At 35.7% G+C, this 25,715-nt stretch overlaps 1 protein-coding gene across 3 annotated transcripts in view; it reads right to left on the reverse strand.

The window, feature by feature from the left end:
• Window positions 1–4,421: 4,421 nt before the first annotated feature.
• NDFIP2 (Nedd4 family interacting protein 2) overlaps window positions 4,422–25,715 on the reverse strand; it is a 45,883-nt gene continuing 24,589 nt past the window's right edge. For 2 of the 3 annotated variants that reach the window (XM_032678583.1, XM_032678581.1), the window contains 5 exons: window positions 22,831–22,918; window positions 14,378–14,502; window positions 11,273–11,339; window positions 7,888–7,993; window positions 4,422–5,980 (listed from right to left, as the gene is read on the reverse strand). In XM_032678583.1, the coding sequence (XP_032534474.1) occupies window positions 7,890–7,993; window positions 11,273–11,339; window positions 14,378–14,502; window positions 22,831–22,918 (384 nt within the window). In that variant the 3' untranslated portion in view covers window positions 4,422–5,980; window positions 7,888–7,889. The remainder of the gene's footprint in view (window positions 5,981–7,887; window positions 7,994–11,272; window positions 11,340–14,377; window positions 14,503–22,830; window positions 22,919–25,715) is intronic. The other variant, XM_032678582.1, reaches the window with a different exon arrangement.

Here is a 25,715-nt window from a genome sequence, read left to right on the forward strand (position 1 = left end):
AAAAACACTGCAACATAAAAATTTTAACATGGTACTTGAATTTTTTTACTCACTGAAAAACAATCTATTAGACGCTATTACTAAGAACTATTATTGTTCTGATCTATGATCCCCCTCCAGCTGATGCTGTTACTGGATAGATAACATTTCTAGTAATCAGCAGTTTCTCTTTAAAAAGTGCAAATTTTATGAGTAATTCCTAAGCAGCCAGTCACAAATCTTAGTAACCCCTTTGCACAGGGGTCTGCTCAGGATATTAGGAACAAGTGTTAATGAATGCATCACATTCATCCATGAGATTTTAAAAAGTATGCTGGGAGGGAACACACCTTTTTCAACCCTAAACTTGTGTTGAAAGAGTTGAGAAGGCTGCATATGCCACACAGATTGCGCAATCAAAGACAGGGTTGCAGATTGCATTCTTGCTGGCAAGGCAGAATAAGATGGACAGACATTTCCCGTGAGGTCACCTAAGCTAACAACTGCTGGCCAAGTGCTGTAGTTGACAGCCAGCTGGGACCTCCTTCTCCCTGTCCAAGGATGGAGAGTTTGCTGTTTCAGTTGTCTCAGAAAGAAAACCCGAGGGTCCTTTTCACAGATTACATAGGTACACAAAGTGGTTGGTCAACTGGGGAAGAAGGGGATGAGGACTGCACTCAGATGTGCTCTGGTCATCTTGCCAGAAATATCTGCTATGACAGCTGTTGCAAACCCAGAGTTAAAGGTCCAAGCAGTCCTTCTCCCCTTTTTTCTCTTTCTCCCTTCACAGTGAATCTCTGTTGAATATGCAGCAATCTCAGCTTGAATCTATGACATATCCAGAGCACACTGCATCATTATGAAGGAGGAATTAGGCAGAGAACTGAGCCAAGTCATATGTAACCTGCCAAGTTCAACAGGTCACGTCAGCTTTCAGTCAGAATTCAGAAACATATTAACTCCTGAATGTGTAAACTAACAAGTTTCATAACCACAGGATTATGTGTCCACATTATAATGAATACCAGCAGAACTGGTGCGCATTTACTACAAAATAAAGAACTGCAAAAAAACAACAAACACAACATCAAACCCCCAAAACTCTGACTTCTCAGGGGAAAAATAGCAGCACTTGAGAATCCAAAGTACAGTAACACTACAACTGACTGATAACTACTTACAATAGAAATTCCTCGTTTTTGTTTAACCACAGCGAGACTATCCTCAAAATAACAGCTTCTAAGTTGGGATCTGATTCACATTTCAGGCAGAAATGGTTTATTGATTTAATCTGCAGAAATTATTTCCATTGTTCTTTGTATACAGAGAAGTGAATTGATAGTGCTGTCTTCAGAAGTTCCTTCTTTAAAGAGGTACAGAGATAAATTTATTCCACCAAAAACAATGTGTCATTCTTTAAGATGAAAATCCCCATAAAAACTGCCTATGAAAATTCTATGAAAAAAAGATAGTGCCAAATTAGTTAATTACAAGTCAAAGAATCAAAGAATTATAGAATCATATGTAGTTTGAGTTGGAAGGGAGTTTAAAGACCACCTAGTTCTGACCGCACTGCCATAGGCAGGGACACCTTCCACTAGACCAGATTACTCAAAGTCCCATCCAACCTGGCTTTGAACACTTCCAAGGGTGGGGCATCCACAGCTTCTCTGGGCAACCTGTTCCAGTGCCTCACCACCTTCACAGAATTTCTTCCTAATACCTACTGAAACCTGTTCTCTCTCTTACAGTTTGAAGTCATCATCCCATGTCCTATTACTACACGCTCTTGTAAAAAGTACCCATCCAGTTCTCCTGTAGGCCTGCTTGAAGTAAGCAATGGTCTTGCAGGTGCTCATGCTACCACTTACATGATGATTAGCACTGGCTTTATTCCAGTAACACTTCCACCAGTAAGACCTGCAGACTTTGCTATAACACCCGCACAAAATACACCCCAGACCCCAGGAGAAAGCTCTCACCAGCTACATACAATAGGAGAAGTGGACTGACCAGAAATACTACTGCAGTCATATTGAACTAAAGGACTCAGTTAATGAACGCATCCAAGTGAAGCACATTTTATAGTTATTTAACTCATAAACAACTTACAGCAGCAGGAGTCCATGTTCCATGTGTAACTGCGCATTTGGGAGTCATGGGACTACACCAACCCAGAAAACTAAGAAGGACCGGCATCTGTGCAGCTATGTGTAATGAAGAATCAATGAACAACTTCTCATACACAACAAGGATATCCCCATAAACACACAGTTTCTTTGACCACAAGAAAAATTAAGAGTGAAGACTAAAAGAAGTAAAAACATGGGGATAACTGTGACCATCCCTCAGTAAGAAAGAACCAAATAACATTAATTTTTTTGAACAGACACCATTCTGGTTTACACATTAAAAAAAAGGAACAATAGCTGGAGAGCTGATGCTGTTTGCAATACTTCTAAGCCTCATTGCATGCCAGTTTCCTTACACAGAAAATATACCACAGGTAAAAATCCAGGAAAATTCACTTTGTTTCATTTTAAAAGGGTTGTGGAGGTGAAGGCAGTTATGTATCAGCAAAACATTTCAAGATCATCTTAAAGGTCTTTTCCAACCTAAATCGTTCTACGATTCTATTCAGACTCATACACAAGATAAAATCTGCCATAATTTTAATTCCTCTTGTACACACAATGCTTACAACGGGTGGATGGCACAGTTATGTATTTTAAGCATTTTCAGTTGTCTGAAAGTCACTGATTTTAAAAGTTGGTTTACCTGTAAAATATGGATTTATGAGGACACAAACCATCACTGCAGAGCACAAAAAAACCTCTTCGGAATTGCTTTATTTATTAACTGCAGCCAACATGCAGTAGAGAAGCCTTCTGCCTGTCCTTGCTGGATGTATAGCCAGTGGACAGAGAAAGGAGAAGGGATGTGGAGCTGGAAAGCATATGCTAAGTAGAGGATATACAGATGGTAAAAGTATCCTCAGAATTATAAAAAAAAAAGGTAAATATCTCGGGATGGTGGAAAAGAACAATGTACACAGAAGAAACAATACACTGGACTCCAATGTTTCTGGGCGGAACGTGCACATATGCTAATCGTGTTTTAGCATGATAGGAATATATCTTTTCCTTATTGAGAGACCAGAGGTATTTCCATACCAGAGGTTATTCACCTTCTCTTCAAAAGCCCAGGAAGGTATAGTTATTCTGTGAGATGAACTTTTTTGCTTAAGTGAACAACGCAAACAACAACACAGGAGGAACTAATGTAGAGTATTATGGGAAAACATTCTCAAAATGTGGAGGAGATTAAAAGGTTTCTGATGTTATGGTAACACATGAATAAAGCCACTTTTCCTCACCTGTTGTCATTGTTCAAAGGGAGGGAAGCAGATACAGAAAGAGTAGGGTGTTGAAATCAGGTTAAAAGGTGTTGCAGGATGAGGACTGTGTCCATACTCTAGGATGAGACAGCAAAGCAGAAGCTTGGAGACAATCTCTGCTCTGTAAGAAGACTGAAGTGTGAGTCATGGATCATTTCTGAAATAGCCCACAGGCTATCTAAATCATATTTAAGATGTCAATCTTCCTGTGGTGTCTACATCAATAAAAGTAGGTGACAAAACTAGAAAAATTATTATAATGCCTGTTGCTCAAATAAAATGTAATTTTCTCTCCTCACTTCCCCCTCCTTCAGCTGTTTTTGCCCCAAGTTTCAAAGCCTTGTTTATTTGCATTCATACAAAATCTGTTTACAGTCAACTTCACTGTGATACTGGAGCTTCTCCCCCTGCCCCCAACAAGACACAAAGAAAAGCTGGCCAGGTGTCTCTAAACCACAGAGCCAGCTGCTCCAAACCGAGCTCACAGGAAATAGCAAGGAAAATATGCAGCATTTGACACATCTGGAATAGATTGCAGAGTCTTTGAAAACAGTGTCCCAGTTCCCTTCCTCCTGCTGATGAGATTTCAGGCTTCCAAACTGCTGCATCAACCAGAAAGGATTAGATAACATGTACATTTTTAACTCTACATATTCTTTCTGTCCAAATGACAATTTTTCCAAGGTAGTACACGAAATATCTGTATAAAGCTTTCTGTAAAGTGCAGTGGACCAAACAGAAATAATTCTATCAGAAGTCTGCTACTTAATAATATGGGAAAATTGATATAGTTGGAAGATAGTACTAGTTGATATTGGTAAGCACAGAAAATGAGGCGATACTGCATGCCTTGCAGAGTCACATTAACTTCTTAAAAGAAATGTCCTAACAGTTTCTTCACATAAAATATGAGATGAGAAAGAGAAGAGAGGATTGGTCAGCACCTATTTTGTCAAGTAATTTTTCTATAATTACATGTTGACACAAATACTGCAGTCCGCATTTTTCAACATGAAGTACACAAAAAATCCCAAAAAACATTGTCTTAATTAGCAAAACAAAGCAATGCTTTATTATCCACTTCTTTTTCATCTGGACAGTGAATGTAAAATAACAGAGAAAAACAGATAAGTTTAGAAGGAAATCCCAATAAGATACTGAACGTAATATTTAACTTTCTTCTTTCCATAGAGAAGTAGAGGTGCCCCTAAAATTTTAGTCACTATCTGTATCTCTGAAAGATTAGGAAAATAATGTGACCAGTTTACATACATATATTTTAAACATTCATTATAGATACAAAAGTCAATACAGAACTAGCTTAACACAACAAACCCCACTGGCTTTAATGTTAGTAATAAAAAGGTAGAATTCTAATATAAAAAGAAAAACTGCAGGAAAGTATTTGTATTTTTTTCCCCCTCAAAGGTGCAATCAACAACCAATGCATTTTTGCAACTGAGATTCCAGTTGTACAAAGGACTGAGAGATGTATTCTCCTACTTAATGAGACGCATAAATTTCATAAACTTTAAAAGAAACCACACATGCATGAACAGTAGACAGTACCCCTTAAAGAGATGATATTTATAAGAAAGTAATGGTATACCTTAAATGAATACTGGGAGAGGTGCAACACACATTTTGTACTTTCAGAGCTTTGAAATATTTTTTTTCCCCTCATAGATTATTTCCCAAATTACCTTGCATTTAAACTAGTTTATTCTTATGAAATGGCAAAGTATTTATTCTAAACAAGCATTATAAGATAGCGATATGATTCTTTTTTTGAGAAGTCCTCAGTGTGGATGTTGTATTTATACTGAAATCAAGAATGCAAACCTCCAAAATTACATCTAATAATAACTATACCCTTAATAGCCAATTAACAAAAAATATGTATATAGCTCTAAGATTAAACAAAATTTAGAGAATATGCTGTTACAAAATATATTTTGACATATTTCCTAAGAAGCAATTCCAACAGTCATTTATGTAGAATTATTTACAGGGAACTCAAAGTTTATAATTTTTAAGCAAACCAGTATGTTGTTTTGAATTTGATAAAATACTGGTGAATACAAGTTTGTGACAACAAGGAACTTTGGGGTTTAGTAAACTTAAAAATGTTCTATACAATCATTAGATGAATCTAAATTATATAAAAAAAATTTGTCTGAACTGGTTAATCTGAATCACTTAATGCATTTCATTTTACTCAAAAGTTCAGATCACCAAGTCAGTGGTACATAGAAGCTGTGAAATAAGTTACCACTTAAATCTTTCAGACACAACAAGCACAGATTGAGTCTGACTGTACCTAATCTATACTTACAGATAGTTTGTTCTTACTTCAATATTATCTTTTTAATAAGCACATATACAAATGTGCTAAAAAAAAAAAAAGGCAGCAATAATAAATATTTACTAGAATGACCAGAACTGGTATTTGAGCATAAAGCATCCTGTCATTCATTCTTAAAGCCATATCTTCACTAATTTGTCTTCCTGTTTTAGTAGTCTTCTGTCTTATTAACTTGGAGGGTTACACATCATCTGGAAGTTTCACACCAGCACTGGAAAGGAATGTCTGTTCGATGCAGTCTAGAGATAAAGAAAGAGTTGTACTTCAGTTCACCACCATGATCCACTAGAATAGCACTATGAAGTGACTAGCAAACCTGAACTTCAGCAAAACAGTAGCCTCCCTACTCCCCCATGTCAAGATGGGAGAAAAACCCCCCAAACTTTACTGTTATTTTGTTATGATTTCAAAAGAATAACTGAGAATATTTTCTAACTGTATTTGTTATTTACTAAAACTTAACAGTCACTGTAGAGGAGTCACTGTAGATGAAGCTACCTGTCTGTGCAAGGATAAGGACATTATAGTGTGATAGCCATTAATTTGAACTTCCTGTTTCAGTACTTAAGATGCTTCAAAAACATAATATTTATAAATATTACAAATATTGTTGATATTGTAAATATTGTAAATATCAGCTCTACAAACATTCCATAGATCTTATCAGCCCACAACCGATACATCTCAGTGGGGTGATAGGTAAAGGAAAAATTCAAAGCCACTGAACTTAGATAGGACAACTCATTAACTTCAGTTTATGCTGGATTAAAGACTGTTTTGTCCCAAAGCAGAACTTTAACTGCAGAAGAGCAAGGAATCCCAGACGACATTATCCTACACTCTCATTATTCTCTTCAAGCTACAGTTCTCAAAGACCGTTTAGTCCCAACAACTGTTTTTTAAAAGTAGCATTTTAAAACTTTATTGTACTGAAAGCTAACAGATATTTTCAGCCTTGTCTCTACAAATTTCAGTATTCTGAAGAGATTATACACAGCACTAAGAAGCCATATGTAACTATTGCAAGAAGGAAATACTTCCATGGAGTTGCTAATTTAGATTGGTTACTAAAAGGCAATATATGCCTCAGTTAATTAACTTACTACATAATTTTGACAAAATGGCACACGAAAGAGAAATATTATGCTATAGTTAGGTTAACAGATTTTTCCACGATCAAGTGCATATTGTATAGCACAGATACTCATCATTACCTGTTTTTAAATGTATATCACTGTCTTATATAAAAGGAATAAAATGAGCTAGGTTATTTTAGACATATACAGTCCTTTTTTTTTTTTTTTTTTTTACATGCTTCAATAATGTGCTGTTGGCTAATTAATATTGATCCTGTGATCAATCCTGGAGAAAATTTACAAAAACTTTTTTTTTTTTTACAGCAAACACAGCTTCTCAGGAAAGTCAAAACAGTCTTTAAGCATTTTGCAAAGTGCAGAGCAATGAAAATGCTGTAGTACTTATTTCTAGGCTTAAATTTATCTCATCATGCAATTTAAATAAAAGAAGTTGAACATAAATAAAGACCCCTGGTTGAAGTTACATAGTGAAGTCCAATAAATCCACTTAACGGATAAAAAGTATTAAAAAAAAAAAAAAAAGAGTGGATATGTGCCAGACTGATTAGTCAGCTACCTGAAGGATACATAAAGCACATTGTTGCATACACAATAATCATACTTGTACATGACTGTCGTAATCCAGTCGTGTGAAGAGAGACAATGCTCATCTATTGTTTGCATGTTCAAACCCATGTCAATCAGATTTAATATGCAGGCAGATTAGTGCTTCCAAACTTGCTGACAACAGGTTGACTACTAAAGCCAGTTTTCCAACACAAAGGACAGTATCCTGACAGGCGGCAGATACTGTTTCTTGCTCCGGAAAAACAAAATGTTCCTCTTCATTTTTGTTACTGAACATTAGTTCAAGGGAGGACTAGAGGCAACAAGATGCATTATTTACTTTCAAATAAGAGACTTCACATACCACCAAGTCCATGAAGAATATATGCAGTATTCATGACAGATGTTCAAAAAACATGTAATTGCTGTTTTGTGTCAATAGTTTATTTATTTTTAATATTTCATTCGTCTCTGTTTTCCTGGGAAAGATAAAAGATGCTTACCTTTAGTACAAGAAAAAAAATCTTGTTCTGTGAGCAGCTGCCATGCTTTCAGACATATTTCTGACTTTAAGATAATTAACAAAGCCTCGAAAGAACAGGAGGAGTCCTGAAAGTGTAGAAAATGCACAAAATAAAGTATATTAACATAAGGACACACTATCCCATGTTATTTTTTAACATAATTTTTTTAAACCTAGATTATACAAAGTAAAGAAAGGTCTTTAGGTATCATTCACAAATTCAACAAAAAAAGTCAGCTTTTATCTTGTGATGACGATTCAGTTTTATGGAAAATTTTGCCGAAATTTTACAGTCATTCTGGGTTCAAGTATCATCTGCTAAAAAGACTGCATGAAAATACTTAGAAAGAAGAAAAAAACCCTGAAAAACAAAAGGATATGATTTGCACATTCTTTTCAATTAGAATTCTCAAAGTAAATTACTAGTGTGTTAGAAGACTACCTGAACCACAAAATGTACCTCTAGACATGTGTAAGATAAACATCTTGCAAGTCAAAAGAGTTTAAAAAAGAGAAGACAGAAGGTAGGGATTGCTCTAGAAGCAAGCCAGTACTAAGCTATGGTAGATTATGACTTGAGATTTAACCATTCAGGAAAAAACACCTCTCCAAGAGGAAGAAGAACAACTGTCAGAGAAAATTACTCAAAATGTGTTAAGAGAACATTTTTTGTTAACTCCACATTTAAAACTGTTTTAAAATACTTCCATTTAACTGCATTTGAAAGCAAATTTCAGCTAAGAAATGCACACACTAGTCACAGAGAAGTTCATTTGCAACAGTATCTTGGAGATATATGCCTATGTGTATAGATACACATATGTATTAAGATTCCAAAAGTTCAAAGGAAAATTCAAACTGAGGTTTAACAAGTTTAGCAAAGAATTTAATTCTTTCCTCTTTCCTACATGATGCTATTTCTTCCTGCTGTCCTGGATGAGCCCCTGATTTTCTGCTATGATAATTTCTTTTGTAAATGCTTTTTGCTTGCATTTTTTTTAATTTTCTTTTTTTTTTTTTTTAAGCCAAAGCTTCATTAGGACAGACAGAGAAACAATAAAATGACAGAGAATGATCTGCTAACTAGGGGAACTTTACCTAAGCCAGAAACGTCTCTGTGATTAAGGTGAATTCTGCAGAGAGAGGAAAGCTGTAAGATGCGGATCACAAGTCTACTAGAAAAGCTGCTGCCCTGACATTACCAGAGGTAGTCCCACATTCAACTGAAAAGCAGCTGAAACAGCAAAATGAGGGCAGGCGGCTCTTAAGGTGTTTGATAGCATATTTTCTGCATTACATATGCTGGAAAACAAGTCCAAGTTCAACTCATATTTTATATTTCTCTCTTTAGGGAAGGAAAAAAACCATCCCACTTTACACTGTGTTCCTCAAAAAGAAACACTGCCTAACATTTAAATTTGAAAATTTGAATTGTCTCTCTCCAATTTGTTCCCCATACATGACAGCTCCTAGGAAATCGACCACTTCACTTTTCTGTGACATGTTAGCAGTTTTTGTCAGATTTTGAAAGAAGGAAAGGGAATAGAAACCAATAGGTGAACACCAGAAGAGAGGAGATGGCAGTAGGTGGGCTCAAGTACGTCAAAGGGCTATAAAAAAAGACTACAGCTCATTCACTTCTGAAGAGATGCTGGACATGCTACTTCACGTGGTCTAATGGAAAATTTATCCGAACCAACAAAACGCAGATCTGGCTGGCAGTGTTCCCGTGACTCCTTCATGTCCTGCTAAGTAGCTTTGTTGGGTCAAATCCTTCTGTGGTGTTCCAGCAATCTTGGTATATCCACTTTATCAGTTTAAAAACATTGTTGTCGTATTTCATGCAAAACATTTGTAAGACAAGGGAACACTGACTGCTGGATGAATACTGAATGCCTCACAGCATATGCAAAGCATATCCTAAACTTCGTGATTTAAAAAAAAAAAATAAATCCTCAAACACTTTAGACCAAAAATAAGGCTTTCCCAAATTAAAATGAGCTTCTTTCTGAACATGTGCTGCAAAAGACTAGTGAAAAGAAGAGCTATAGCTTTTTCCATGGACATGGTGGGGGAAGGTGTTGGGGAAGAACACAATATTTTCATCCTAGTGAAAAAAAGTGTCAAACCTCAATCTCAGGCACCACAAGGTTTGCTTTTAATCAAAGACTTAACTGGAGATGTTTGTACCTGCAAAGAGTCATTTCACTTCCTACTTCAACACAATCACCTCAAACAATATGAAAAAGCGTTCAAGGGACTGATGCTGTGATGTGTTGAATATTTGGAGTTTCTACATATTTCAAGCTATAAAGTGCACAACAGTCGAGCAAGGTATTAGGAAGTTTGATGAATGGCCTCAAACACTACTAAAAGGCAAATAACGGTAATGTCCTTTAAGACTTTTGGCATTTCTTTCAAGATAAATAAGGAGTCAAACATTCAAAATCTCAGCGTTGGTTGTTTTGTTTGTTTTTTTTTTTAATTTACACAGCATTTCATTCTAACATTCACTGTTAGCCATTTAAGTCAATTGACTCAAAGGGAAGAGTGCCACCTACTGAATCAGCAACAGTTTACTGTGCTTCCAGAGCTGGAAACAGAAAATAAAACGGATAGTAGCATTCATTTCTGTAAAAGAAAATAATTCAGATGCCATATTCAAATTACAAAATTCACAGTAGGAGAAAAGGTATAGTGCTTGGGGTTTGGTATATCCTCATTAAAAACAGAGAGAAGAGCAGAATTTGATGCACATAAGACTTTGAACACGGGAAGACAGACCTCTTAAGAGAAAGCTGACATCATGGGAGCACTGTGATCAGCAAGCATGAAGCCATTCTCTCATCCTACTGAGAAATTACTGATGCAGTATGCCTTTCAAAGGACTTGAAAAGGACATTTCGTGACCTGTGCACAAAATATCAGACTCCACCTTCCTGAGATCAGTCACAATTCTTAAAATTTAATACTTGACATACAGGTTTATACATTTAAGTATATATCACTTTTCTGTATGTACTCTACATAAAACCAAAATTTTGTTACACAGTTCTGCACCACTAGATCAGCAGAAGTAGCTTAAAAAGCATAAATTACAAGTCTCAGTTAAATACATAATCACTTATGTAGAGCAAAATTTTTTGAGTTGAAGGTTATTTGAATAGTCCACAGTTCACATAATAACACCACTATGGTAACCAATAACCTTGTGAATACTATGGAAATAAAAACAACACACAAAACTATCAGCAGGTAAAGAAAAACACATAGCTAAACATGTTACAGAACTCTTACTTACGATGACATGATTCATCTTTGAATACTTCCACATCAAAACAGAAATGAATTCAATTGCCACTTACCAAGTACAAGAAATATCCACCAAAGCCAGTACTGTCCATTGAAATATCCAGTAAAATAATCTGAAAACTGAAATTCATACGAGGCTTAGCTGCAGTAAGACAGATGACTAAGACACATTTAACACACTACACAAATACAGAAAGCATGGAGGAAAGAGCAAATTTAAATAAAAGGCATCCTGCTAAAACGCAAAACTGGTATTTGTGCAGCAGTTTAATACACAAAGAACTCATCCAGTGTCAGCTGGTCTGTGGCAAAGTTATTTAAAATATCTAAAAAACGCACACGTATGTGTGTGTGTATATAAAAGAATATATATATATATGAAAAAAACCCTTGTATTACTTGCTAGTCATGTTACATTTTCTGTTAAAATGAATTGCCACTTGTTGATTTTCTTCTTTTCCCCCCAGTGCCTACCATCCCAAACACATTACAGCAGCCTGCTGCTTTAGATATTAACACGAAAAGCCACATTAGTTTAATCTTATCAGACAGGGATGTTCTGCTGACCCCTCAAAAGAAGAGCTTTTGACCTTCTGTATACCCCCTACTGTTAATCGCTGCCAAGAATACCAACCCCATAAAGACCCCCAACTCATTAAAGTCTTTTCATTTTCAAACCAGCATTCAGTTCCCAGCAGTGAGCTGAACACAACTAAATGAACCTTGAAGTGGCATTTCAGCTGTTCCTGTTAGTGACCATGGTAGACAGTTTTGTCCTCCCTGTGATGTGCAAGGCAGCTGGAAGGCAGGGTGTGATGGTATTGGAGACAGGTATCTGTGCCTTTACCAGACTCCAGACTTCACGCTTCACTGATAAAAAGGCTAATCAAATGTCTCCAAAACTCACATAATGAGTAGAAATGGAGAGATGTGTGAAAAGTTGCCAGAAGGAATAAAATAATCTACTTAGTAGTTCTGTACACTTTTCATATGCTTCCATCCTGATATCATTCAGTATGTTTACTGCATCCTACCAGAGTGCTTCCTATTTGCCATTTCTAGGACACTTCAGTATATCAACCAAGAAGTAGGGGGGAAGAAAGAGTGGAAACTGGGCCACATATACAAAGAGATAAAAATCCAAGATACTTTAAAAACTCTAGATATAGCTGGTTTTTTTCTTCAATTAATCCACATTTCCCCTAGAATAAAGCCAGATCATGAGAATTATTTGAGGGTTTGATCCTGTACTGTATTCATTTCTAGCATCAATCCAATAAAAAAATATGAATAAACAGAACTATTAAGTTCAATTAAAGAGTTGGTATTCACATTATCCCCATATAAATACTCAATTCCCGGGATTTTGATAACAATATTAATTCCATCTTACTTGATAACCAGTATTTTCAATTCTCTCTTTCTCTCTCTATATACACACACACACACACATATGATGATCTCGAAGGTCTTTTTCAACCTGGTTGATTCTATGATATATATATATCTCAATACACTTTTTTAAAAATTACAACTTCATTTAGTTGGAAAGAAGATTTACTGCAACAATCAAATACTGGCCTATGTGCATTACTCTCACACTCTCTGCGGGCAGAATCAGCTATGGCTGTAGAATTTCCCCAACAGCAAAACTGTGCTTTTATTCTCCAGGCTCTCTCCATCCATGCCACACCCAGTAAAAACTGATAGAGAGAGTATATGTGAACTCAGGCTGTTTAGTCACTATAACGTTTTGTACTACTGAACCTGAGTGAGAAAGGGCAATACAAGCCTTTGGAGGAATTTGAAACAAAGGAACAAAGCCACTTTGTGCACACATCCTTGCTTGTGTGTCACCATTAAAACAACTGTCGACATACACCTCATCAGCTTTCTGCTGTTGTCTCTAGGAAGGGAGATAACACAGGAGTACGGTAATCTTCACTATGAGAAAAAAACCATTATAAAACATTATATAAAAAAACCTATTTAATTATAGTCTAGAACACAGTAATCCTTCAGGAAGTTTAACACATACTAATTTTTGTGTTTGTTATGAGCACATTTTCAAGCAGAGAGGAATAATAAAACTGACACAATGAGCAAGTTCTGCCCTCTGATTAGTATGCTTCAAGGCAAGCTGAAAATATCCCCATGCATAGTTGAAAAATTCATGTCTTCTCTTTCCATTAAGATAAATTCCATCTCAACACCTGAATTCCAACAAACATACCAGAATTACATCTGGTCCAGTAGCATTCCCCAGCTCCAAAGGACCAAAAAGGAAATTAAAAAAAAAAACCTCCAAGAAGGATGCAGTACATGTCCCAGAAGGACCACACAATCTCTCTACTATTTTCATACTATCATGCTAAGAGCAAATCAACTTCAGTTACTAACACACACAAAGGGGGGAAAAAAATAAAATTAAAAAAAAAAAATCATCACTGGCAGAACATAAAAGATAACTAAGTTATCCAAGATATCTTTCTTCATTAAAAGGGATGAGATTTTAAATGTTGTGTCTCAGATACACAGAATTCAGGCTCAGAAAGAATCATTACATTTTGTCTAGCATCCACTTAGTCAGCTAAGTAACTTCCATTTGGCTAATGCACCTTTCAGAAAAGTATCTAGTCTTGCAGTGAAAATATCAAGAAATCCAACATGTAAGATGGTAAAAATGTGAATAACTTCATATTTAATTTTTACTTGATTTGATGGGTATCTTACAAGGAATAGAAGAATGAAATGTAAGGAAGAAATGTTTTGTGATATTCCTTCCCAACAGGTCAAGACATTTATAAATCTTTCATATAGGACGCTATAATACCAGTGATATTTTAGGGACTTGCTCCGCTTCCTCTAGACTTTTAAATATTTGTGCAAAGAATGAGTCATTCTGCATTTATTTTAGTGGAAATGTGAACATCAAATGCTATGTCAGGTAAAAATAGATTAAGTTTCATCTTTAGTAAGCATATATTATACAGCAAGTAAATTCTCTCTAAAGACAAAGTTAGGAAAATTCTAGGCTCTCTATTAAGCACTAGCATTTAACATACTGTTTTTTAATTCTCTTATCATACAGCCTTGAATAAATTGTTATGGGTTTGTTCTACAAACAAAGTCTGTACACTGTGAATCAAGAAACATACCCGTACAATGAGAATCCATTTGATCAGGGAGAGACCAAATCCACAGATTGCACCATACCTTCCAGCTATAGTATTTGTTATACAGAAGGATAAACAAAATCCAATCCAGTTGAAAATAAACGCCACTATAAAATAAAAGAAACAGTAGCTTGTGTTAATCTGTATAGCTAAGCAAACAGACTTAACAGTAATTTCACTTTTAAACTACTAAGGACATGCTTACACAGTTAATTCCCTTCCAGTAATTCAGGTTTTCAGAGATTGACTTTGAACCCAGACATTCCCCATGGTGTAGTCACTTAATGACAAAGCAAATGGTAAACAGGCTGGAACCTACTACTTTACACAAGAGAAAATGCCAACATAAAATAAAGCATTACATTGCAACAGACACCTAACCAGACTACACTAGAGATGAAGGGCAAATTCACACAAAGAATTTTAACATACAAGATTCGGATTAAAACAAAGAAAAAAACCCTCACTACATTTTTATAACCAAAAACATAGTTACATGCACACATACGTGCATGTACCAAGGCTGTATATTCAGCTTTATCCAGTTTGGATCAAAAGGAATAAAAGTATTCACTCTTGCCCTGTAAACATAGTGTAGAAATGAAGATAAGGTGAGAAGCTGATGTTTCATGGGTGACTGTCTTCTCCTTTAGATCTATATTCAAGCATAAGATATAAGAAGCCTTAGGAGTTTTACACAGAAGCTCAAGAAATCAAGGAACAAAAAGGATATTGAGCATAACTACCACTATTGCTCCAATTAACAATTTTATACAACTCTCAGTAGATTAATAACTTAAAGTTTCATATCTGCACATGTACTTGGCAATCAACATCATCATCATCTGTATCAACTTCAGTTTGCATGTATTACATCAAGGTGTGGGAATTCACAATTAGGGTATGTCCCAGCTCTGGGAGTCAGTGAGCGTATCTGAAAACGACCAAATAGAAGAACTGCAGGAGTTGTTGTAAGAAGACAACTCAGGAGAGTTCTGGAGAGAACAAGACACTGGAAAATTGAAAACCTTAGGGAACTCCACAGTAAACACAAAAACCACAGAAGAGGAAAGAAGGAATGGAAGAGGGGCAAAGGGAAACAAAACCCCTGCATACAAATCCTTAATGTTTTAAATCCCCAAACTTAGCCACATAAAACTCAGACATTAAATCACTACAGGAAAAAAGTCTGTCTTTTCAGTTAAAGTTTGAATGCAGAACACTAAGAACAGAAAACTGCTCAGTAGTTTTCCTTAAGTAAATTTTGAAGCATTATTTATAAACAACCACTATTTTTATAATTTAAAATCTTGTTACAACTCCTTCAACAATCCATGTGAAGATGGCATGATTTGCCCACAAATGCAGAATTAGTCTGTAAAACTGCAGTGGAATTCCATGAACTGTAAAGACACTGAAGTTCCAAGAGAAGTTTTAGAAGACTTCACATCAACATAGTCATGTAGTACAAGTGAGAAAACATCTTGCTTTGGTCAGAGCCACAGGCAATAGATGGTGGCAATGAGAATTCTTACTTTTATACTAATTACTAATCTTTAAAAAAAAAAAAAAAAAGGAGGGGGGGAAACCACCACCACCACCTTTAAATAAACGCTGATTCAAATTGGTATAAAAAAAAAAAAAAAAACTACGGAGCAAAATTGTGACCCTAACATTTATCTATCTTTCCAAAACACAGATAAAGAACTTATATTTGAGAAAGCCTGATTACGCTGTTTTAAAAATAGGATTTCCCTATTTTAAGCAAGCTCTCCAAATGTTATTGAATGCATCCTCTGTTCTTGTCTCAGCACAGGAGTCCACTGCTCTTTCTCCCCACTACTCAAGCTACAAAGGGTGACTGTGATTATGGCTCCAAAGACATGTATGTTAAAAAGGGCAGAAGAAAGATGTGCTTCCAATGGACTACACAGACTAAAGAATATGTACAATTTTAATAGTTATATATTAAAATTAATAGTTATAAATATAAAACTAATAAGTTATAATAGTTATGTATTAAATATTCTATATATTTAATAGTTATATATAAAAAAAAACTATTGTAGCTGAACTCATTTGTACATGCCTTATAAAAATTAGAGATTTCCCAATCATAAATACATGAGGAGAGAAAATTAGTTCTTATAATCTAAGTCAAACACAATGACAATTTTACCCTCCTTTCAACTAAAGTTAAAGGAATATTCAAAATAGAATCTACAGCCACTGGAGAAGTATTTGATGGATATTTAATACTGAGTTATTTGCCCAGCTCTTGAAAGAAGAGGCATCAGCCTGTTCCAATGTTGTTCAGAGTAAGTTCTTTTCTCCTTTAATCAGTGTGCTGTTCCATCAAGTTATATAAGCAGCCAAGACAAACTATACAAAAGTTGCAGACTATGGAAGTTCAAACATCCCAGTAAAAGTGAGGCATACAGAGAAGAAAAATCTCATTATTTAAGTTTTTATTTGTAACCATCTGCTAGAAAAACTGTACAGTAAGGACCTATTCAAAATTCCCTGTCTTCAGCAGCATAAGGAATGTTACTTCCACCTCTGTAAAACTCAGACAATATATTAGGGAGATTCTCCCAATATTGCCTTGCTGTTGCATCATTTTAACAAACTTAAGATTGGCAACAATAATATCTACATGTTTCCAGTCTTTCCCATTACTTCTCTCTCACATTCCACATCCTGTTGCTACTCCAAAAATCATCCTCCTTGTCTCATTCTGTTTGCAAAAGACACTATTTGCATTCAGAAATGCATCTCCTGCTTTTGAGCAGACTGAAATTCCTTCCAATTGCTTTTCTCTACATCAAGATTAACCTCATTTGCCTATCTGTATATCTATTTCCATCATGTGTATCCATGTGTATCTTCTGCCAGCCATGCAAGTTCTCTGAGCTTTATCGCTTACACTGCGCCTGGTAAGAGTTACTACAGTTAATTACTGTCTCAACTAATTATTAATTCTTGCAGTTAAAGTTGTTCATATTTTCAACCCTATGTTGCTATAGAGAAGCTACAGCACAGGTTTCCCTTACCAAGCTGAGGGAGAAAATAGACTCTAGAGGACAGTGACTAGTAAAACGAACTATCTATTAATTTCTCTAAAATTACCAACTTGCTTCTCTATCTACTAGGAACAACTAAGTTGTACAGCTGTAACAAATGTATCCTCCGCTATTTGTCTGCAACCAGTCACTTTGTGAAATGTAAATGACACTGCTCAGTTGTTAAAGAGATGACCTCATCCTTCATATCACTTCAGCTCCCATGAGATTCCCGCACAGACAATATACCTGCTGTGACACTAATACATGCTACCATAAGGAAAGCCATTCTTAACACTGAGATAGAAAGCCTAATGAGCTGCTACAACCACATCATGGTTTTAACTAAAAAAAGCATTCTTAACTTCTGTTTGTCCATTGTCTTCCTGCAGCCAGGTTCTGTGAGCATCTTCTAGACACCCACTGCAAAACACACCACTCTGCAACAAGAATGGTTTCTTATCCCAAGAGTGATTACATTCCTACTTGAGCCCAACTTTGAACTACTGTTGACTTTACATTAATGAATTTCAGACATTTAGATGAAACTCAGGTTGACTGCACTGGCATCATGATTTCAGTATCTTCCTTTGATACTCTAGCACCATAGAGACAAGTGAGACTGATAAAAGTATCATTTTTGAGTGTCACTCCTGAAGTAACACCGAGAGGAGAGAGTAAGTCTCTATCAATGTAACTGACATAAGAAGAATATAAACAATAGTGTTATTTCCTCATGACCACAAAACTCATGATGAAACACAGGTAAGTTGTTTTTTTGGGAGGAAGGTTGCACTAAAGGTTTTTTCTAATAAAAAGTCTTCTTGTATCCAATGCAGCACCCACATTTATGCTGTATTTCTCTTTAAGGTTTTCAGCCAAAATACAAAGCATAAGAGTTTTGAGTTGTACATTCATCAGGAGATGAAACGATGTCAAGCATATTACACCAAATCTGCTTTTCCCCCAGTTGTTCTTGCACTTCACTTGCTGATCTTTACTCAGCTTTCCATAGCCACACAATTATCACCTACCTTAAGTTTGTATTCAGCATCATGAAAAGAAGCCAGCAAAACCAGTCCGAAGACTTATGCTGGTTCCAAATTTTAACCATGGTTCAAGATTATATTATAAGATTATAATGGCAATTACAAATACAAAAAGCAACCATGCTCAGTTATATTCTTTATTCCACAATTTGTCCAATTGCTTACTCTTTTAATATATAGCAAACACCAAAGATCTTAATGCTTCATGGCTGGCCTAGACTTACTAAGTATACTGCAACAATACATAATACTCTCCAGATCTTCATTCACCACTAGAAATTTTTCTTCCCATTTCTGCACAGAATTTATTCCATTCTTCAACTGTAACATGTTTTTGATTCTTCCTGAGGGCTCACCTACATATTGATAATGATCGCTAGAAGTAGTGGCTATCAGCTTCCACAGATAACAGACAATTTTTTTTTCTACTTAGCGATTAATGTTCAGAAACTTTCCTAGTCAATTTATTCCTATTGCTTCATTATCCTTATTGGTAAGTTTGTCTTAATGCCCAACTAGAATTCCAAATATTTTGTATTATATCTAGTGCATACGGAGAAACTATAAGTCAAATTCTTTCTACAGTAAGAGATGTTAGGTGATTGTGTATGAAGGTCAGCCAGGCTCTCCTAATAACCAGACAGAAATAAGCACTCACAGAACAGTTCCTTTATCTCCTTCCAACATCCAAAATTTTAGTCAAGTGACTTCTCCTCAGTTTCTCTTGCATGACTAAGGGAAACCTGCATAACGTTTGAGATGTAGACATACAGAAGTCAGGTTTCCTTAATTCACACAGAGGAATCCTCCCACAGGACATTTAACCACACTTCCCGCTCCTCAGGAAGCATACACCAGGAGGCTATGTTCACCCTAAGCTTGCACAACAACTCTGCCTTCCATCTTGGGTCCTCTTGAAACCCTCAACATAGGTATCCCTAGCAGTGTGAAGTTTGTTTGAGGCATCTAATAGCTTTGAAAACTGTATGAACATTAGTCTACAAAATCTCGGTATGATTACTATCTGTTCCAATATAGCATCTAGGACAACATGTACATTTACATTTCCCCGTGAAAGACTTTATTGGTATGAGTTGTATACAGTGCTTAAATTGCCCAGATGCTCAAAAAGAACAAATCAGATCTCTGTATGAGAACTTCGGCTGCATGACTGACCAATTTTCTCCATTTCTTCCTCCTTATTAACCCATCTGTGGTGTTCAAATTAATATTCATTTTTCCTACATTGCAGGGACAACCCAAAACTCCCTTACATGGTTTCCAAGAATCCGGATGAGCTCTGCAATTCTTCTTGGGGCTCACAGGAAAAAAAGCTGGTTGATATTTCTAAAGCATTCCTTAAATACAAAAGACAAGCATATAAGCCCTTTATTAATATCCAAAAGGAGCTCCTTCAGATAGTATACCAGGATGAGCCTATCAGACATAATTTAAAAAACTTCCACTAAAGGCAGATTAAGCATGAAAACGAACCCTTTGGTCATGACAGTTACTTGTATTATCACGATTACATCTGTGTTCAAAATGGAAAGAAAGAGTTCAGAAATTCCTCTCTTTTGTTGTGCATTCAAAAAAAATTACTCCGAGAAACTCACCTATTAATAATATCCTCTGGCATTCTGGAAAGTTTCTACTATGCTCTATAAGGCACAGCCCACTTAAAAATACATAATATAAAAAATATATGAAGTGGTCTGATAGCGAATTTTTTTTGCATTTTGCATTCACAGCAAAATGAATATATTCACTAAAATATTTATTTACATCAAAATGAGAAACTGATAGACACAAGCCCTGACCATTAGAGAGCAGAGTCTCACCAACGTAACCAGACTTCAGAGTAACAACAATGAATAATTGATCATAATATGATCAATTTATTACAAATAAAATGGGTCATTTTCCAAGTTTTAACACCAAGTTTCTGAATCGAGCAGAAAAAACCCCAGTTATTCACACAAAGGACTTTTATTCTTTAGAGTATATTGTCTCACTCTCTTTAGTTATGCTAAACAGAACAGTACTTTATAACTTAGATGGGAAACAGGTTTTTAACTCACATGCACCAGCTCCTAAAACAAACAAAAAACCAAAAAAAAAACCAAACAGACCTGGCCACTAGATGGCCTCTAGACAGCAATTTTATGCAACTTGGGCAGCTACCACTAGATGGTGGCTACATATCAGTAAGTGGTTGCAATATGCAGGTAAGCTCAGTAAGAAGTTTATCTTACTATACTTCACTTGAATAAAATGAAATTAAAGAACATTAACTTACTGTTATTCTTAAAGGCATCTCACCCTCCTCCCAAACCCTGAGATCTTTCCACCAAGGCTGTAGTTGACAGTCAGCAGCGAAGGTGGGAGTACACATCTGGAACAAGGCATTTGTTCATGCTCCTCTCACTAGAGAACAGTTCCTGATCCAGTTTTCCTACATTTTAGCTAAGTGAGGGAACTTATTTTAGGCTCCCTGTGATCTGCCACCCCTACTCACAGCATTTAAACATACCCCACCCTGAAAAAAAAACCAAAAAAGATAGCCTTACTGTAAATTTCATTTTAATTCCTGCTCTCCTAATTCTACATACATCAACATTATCTCCTTATTGGAAGGACACGAATACACCGTCTGCTATTTACAATATACCCTCATTATGTTGAGCTCATTGTTCACCTAGTTCTCCAACTTTCCTAAGAAAAACTACTGAAAATCAGTATTACAGGTCTAACTGCCATGAGTTTTTTGTGAACTCCTCATACTATGAGAACAGACAACAAGCAAACTTTATCAATTTCCATATGTGAGTGAAGTTTGCAGTAACAGTCTCAGAATAATCAAGAAAAAGTACGATCTACAGAGTATTTTTGCCAAAAGTGTAAAATTAGTGCTCTGTGCAGTCAGACTCAGTTAAACATTTATTTGAAGAGAAAGCTGCCAGTTTATCCACATAAACATGGATAGATAAAGGCAGACACAAGGTTCTGGACACGTAGATTTGGACAACTGTGACTTTAAGGACCTAAGACACATTAAAACAAACAATTCCCTTGACCTCCAACTGCAGTGCTAATGAAGACCTGAACCAGGATTTAAGAGCAAGAACAAATTCACACAATACAGAACCTAAACAGGTTAAATACAAAAAGTAATAGCACATAGGAAAGCAGGGGGGGAGGGAAATAAAGGAAAAATAAAAATGAAGTCATACCTCCCTTTGCCCCAAGAATATATACCCTTTCTGTGGTCCAACTACAGGAAGAGGTCAGTCTACAAAATCCACTTTGTTACCCTATAAATGTATTTATAGATTTGCTATGTGAGGCAGACATGTATTTTTATCCCAAGATGCAAACACCACATTGTCCCAGTACATCATAACTTTCATGAAAGCTTTGTAACCTGCAGCTGTAACAGTTAAATAGAGAAATTGCAAAAAACATTACAGAAAAAAGAACTATGAGATGGGTTGAAAGACATAAAGGAGATTTCAGCGGATAATCAACCAGCTTTCATCCTAATGAATTCTAAAAAGAACATACAGATCCTCAAGACCAAGATTCCATCCAGGCTATCAAGCACATTTATTTCAGAAAGGGAAAATATCCTTACAAATCAGAAGGAAATAAGCAATTGGACAAAACAGATGCAGCTTCTTTCTAGAAATAACTTCTAGTTGCTAAATCTAACTTTGCTTAATGCATCGTGTAAGTTACAAGACATGCACACATAGTATGTGACGAAGTGCTACAGAAGGGGTGCTTGCAATCAGAGGTTACCTGAAGACAGTGCATTTTTATATGCCAGTGGTTAGTGCAACCTGAAAATGAGTATGGCTGGATTTCTTCCAAAAATCCACCATATGGATGGATGGCTATTTAACTCACTATGCTAACACCAGGAACTTTCATACAGCACATCACCATTCTCTCAATTTTTTTCTAGTTAAAAATCAATTGCCAGATTTCTGTGATCTAGCCTTTAATTCAAGTTAGTGGTCCAACTAAAAGATGACAGAATTTCACAGTTCACAGGTAACAGTGCAGCCTTGCTAGGCTTCCAAGCATTTACTATGATTTTGCTTTGTCCCCTTATCTGTGACTGATGCCACAAAAAAAAAAAAAAAAAGAAGAAACATATTTGCTACATCTGGAACACAAAGTGTTTATATCTGGGTACAGGTAGAAAAATGTGTTCATTACAGTACATTAATGCAATTTATCACAGCTCTCTTTAATATTCCACAGAAAAAAGGTACAATTAAGATATACCTCAGTAGGTCTGGGATACAAGATAACTTACTGAAAAATGCCAACATGAAGATGCCATCATTGCCCACTCTAAGCTGATCTGCATCACTGAAATCATCCCGTGGTGGATACTCTTCTTCCTGGATTTACAGGTTAGTGATAATTTAGTGAAAAGTTTAGAATAACTATCTATAGGATAAAGTATTAATCACGTTTCTAAAGCTAGAAGAAAACTGACATTTCTGTAACATGTCCACATCAAGGAAGTTTAAAAGAAAAATAATTTATAACTATAAAACAAGTCTTATTTGTTGCTTATATTGACAAAGCCCAAACTGTCTGTAAAAGTTTTTGTAGAAGATATGTACATATTGCCTATTCATCTTAAGTGAAGCTAAAAGTTATTTCAGATTAGTACTTTGACAATCAAAACCAACATAAATCTTTTTTTAAACTGTAACTGTCTTGATATGTAGCCAAGTTATTAAATATTTTTTTGAAAAGTCATCGCATAGTATGGTCTATATTTTTCCTGCCATAAAAGTCTTCTAATGCTTCCCTAAATAAAGAATAAAAGTTTTAGAAATAAATTGCTGATGCAGCAGCACTGCACTAAACAATTTTACAGCCCACACAAAAACATAAGCAACGCAAAGAAAACCTCTAGGGTCACTAGAGGGCGCAATCACCTTAGAAGTGTCTAAAAGTATTCCAAACTCAAAAAGCACATTACTTAAGCCAAACAAAAGAGAACAGAGATGTCAGTCAAAATGATTCAGAGATTTCTTCCATTGTGTTAACATACTGGGCCGTAAAATACTGAAAGTAAGAATTTGTTTTGTTTCTCAGGACTCGATTTTCAACAGAACTTGGCAGATATTACATATGTCAGTTCTATGTAAAACAGGTAAAACATTGCTCTGACTGTAGACTGACAAATGTAAAAGTTTCCACAATAACAGCACCTACTGAAGAGAGTCTGCTGAAAACTAAGACAAATTATACACCGTTTTTATATTTAAATGAGTAACATTAAAACAATGCAGGATGACACAAGTTAAATAACGCTGTCAGTAGCAGCAGTAATATGGTCTAAACAGAAGCACAGGTAATATTATTTTCTTATTTTTTGCTCAAATTAACATAGTTTATTAGAACAGAGACAAGAAATTACCTATAAAAACAAATGAAATCAAGAGAGATCAATTCAAGTGAAATTTACTTGTCTATTTCACCCAGAAGCACTTACTACTGAAATAACATTCATGACTACAATTCAGGGCATTAAATAATCACAGTGATCTAAAGCTCTGCCAAGTGATCCACATGTTCCCTTTTGTCAACAGAGCAAAATAATTTACCAGAGTATAGAGATTAAGTAAAAAATGTCCTACAACAACCTGTAACAACTCAAGGCAGTCAGCTTTACCCTGAGTAACATGGCTGTGAAATTCCAGCTGTGCTCTGTATTTCAGATTAATTAATGAAGACACTCCATCAGGTAACTTACTTTAAAAACACTGCTATTCGCATAGACAATTCCACTGAAACCACAACAAGCTAGCTGAACAACAATCTTAAGGGACTATAATTCAACAGTACATAATTTCAGATGTCCCTAAATGGTCATCATAAGTGACTATGAAAGTTTTAGTTTATTTAGTTCAACTTTGCTGTAGCTACAAGACTGATCAGGGGGAAGGGAAGGAGAGGATGGGCTGAAAAGGCATTAAACAAAGAGCTGCATTTGAATGTGTTTATATCTGAAATGCATGCCACAAAATTTCCTTTTTCAAGTCAGGACAACAAAAAATATTTTCAGTTTTCATTTCACAATGTCTACAAGACCCCATATATTATAATTTCGGACTTTTTTCTAAACTGTCTGCCAATTACTGTACTTCATACTGGCATTTCCAAAACAATTTGTGAATTATACTCCATGCAAAAAGCTGCCTCAGAGATAAGAAAATTTTGCTCAACTATGGTAACAAGTTTAGCAGTTTGCTCTGTACACACAGGCTTCTTTAAGGCTTACACACATGAGAAACACAGGTCAATACACAGCCCACAAATATAAGAGCACACATTTGCAAGTAGGCACTGTTGTATTAAGTGTATACAAGTTGTAATTTATCACACTCTATGTCAAAAGGGAGCAGTAAACTGAGTCCTATTTACTGTCTCCAAAAACTGGCATACAAAAATTATCAGAACATTTCAGAAATTAAATACTTTCCCGTGCTTAAATTACATTTAGCCTACATCCACATCACTTAGGACTATGAGGTTTCATGAGCAGTCCTGCACACAGAAAACACTAACTGATCGCTGCTCAAGTCCCACTAATACTGCCTGTCTTTCACAGTGTTCTCATTTGATCTAGCTGGTGTCAACTGCCCTAGTCTTTCTTCAACATTTAGTTGTTTGTCACCATGCACTCACGAATGAAAATGGGAATGAAGAATTACTGTCCTCTCTGCTGATGCTTAGAGCTAAACATAATTTAATAAAAAACTTCTATTAGGTAGTGACCTTTTTATCAATGAGATTGCATATTTTATATTTTTTTCTTCTTAATGAGAAGAATGTAACACAACACACAAATCTATATGGTATGTAACACTGTTTCATACTGCAGTATTTCTTGCTTTCTAAATAAGCTGACGTGTACGAACAGAAAACTTATTGCTCCTATGACCAGAGAAACATCTAAACAGCAAATTATATTATCGATATAAATGGCATGTCACACAATTTCTTTAAGCAAAAGAACATCAAATGGTACACAGCATCTACTGAAGTCAAATCTACTAATTCCCCGTAAACTCCAGCCCTCTCTGAGTATTCTGCAAGAGGAGGACTGTTTGGTCTCAATGCTTTTTAACATCTTTCGAATTGAAATCTAGCATGGCATATAGTGAGACAACCACCTTT

The sequence above is a fragment of the Chiroxiphia lanceolata genome, chromosome 2 (genome assembly GCF_009829145.1).
Source record: "Chiroxiphia lanceolata isolate bChiLan1 chromosome 2, bChiLan1.pri, whole genome shotgun sequence".
Classification (NCBI taxonomy): domain Eukaryota; kingdom Metazoa; phylum Chordata; class Aves; order Passeriformes; family Pipridae; genus Chiroxiphia; species Chiroxiphia lanceolata.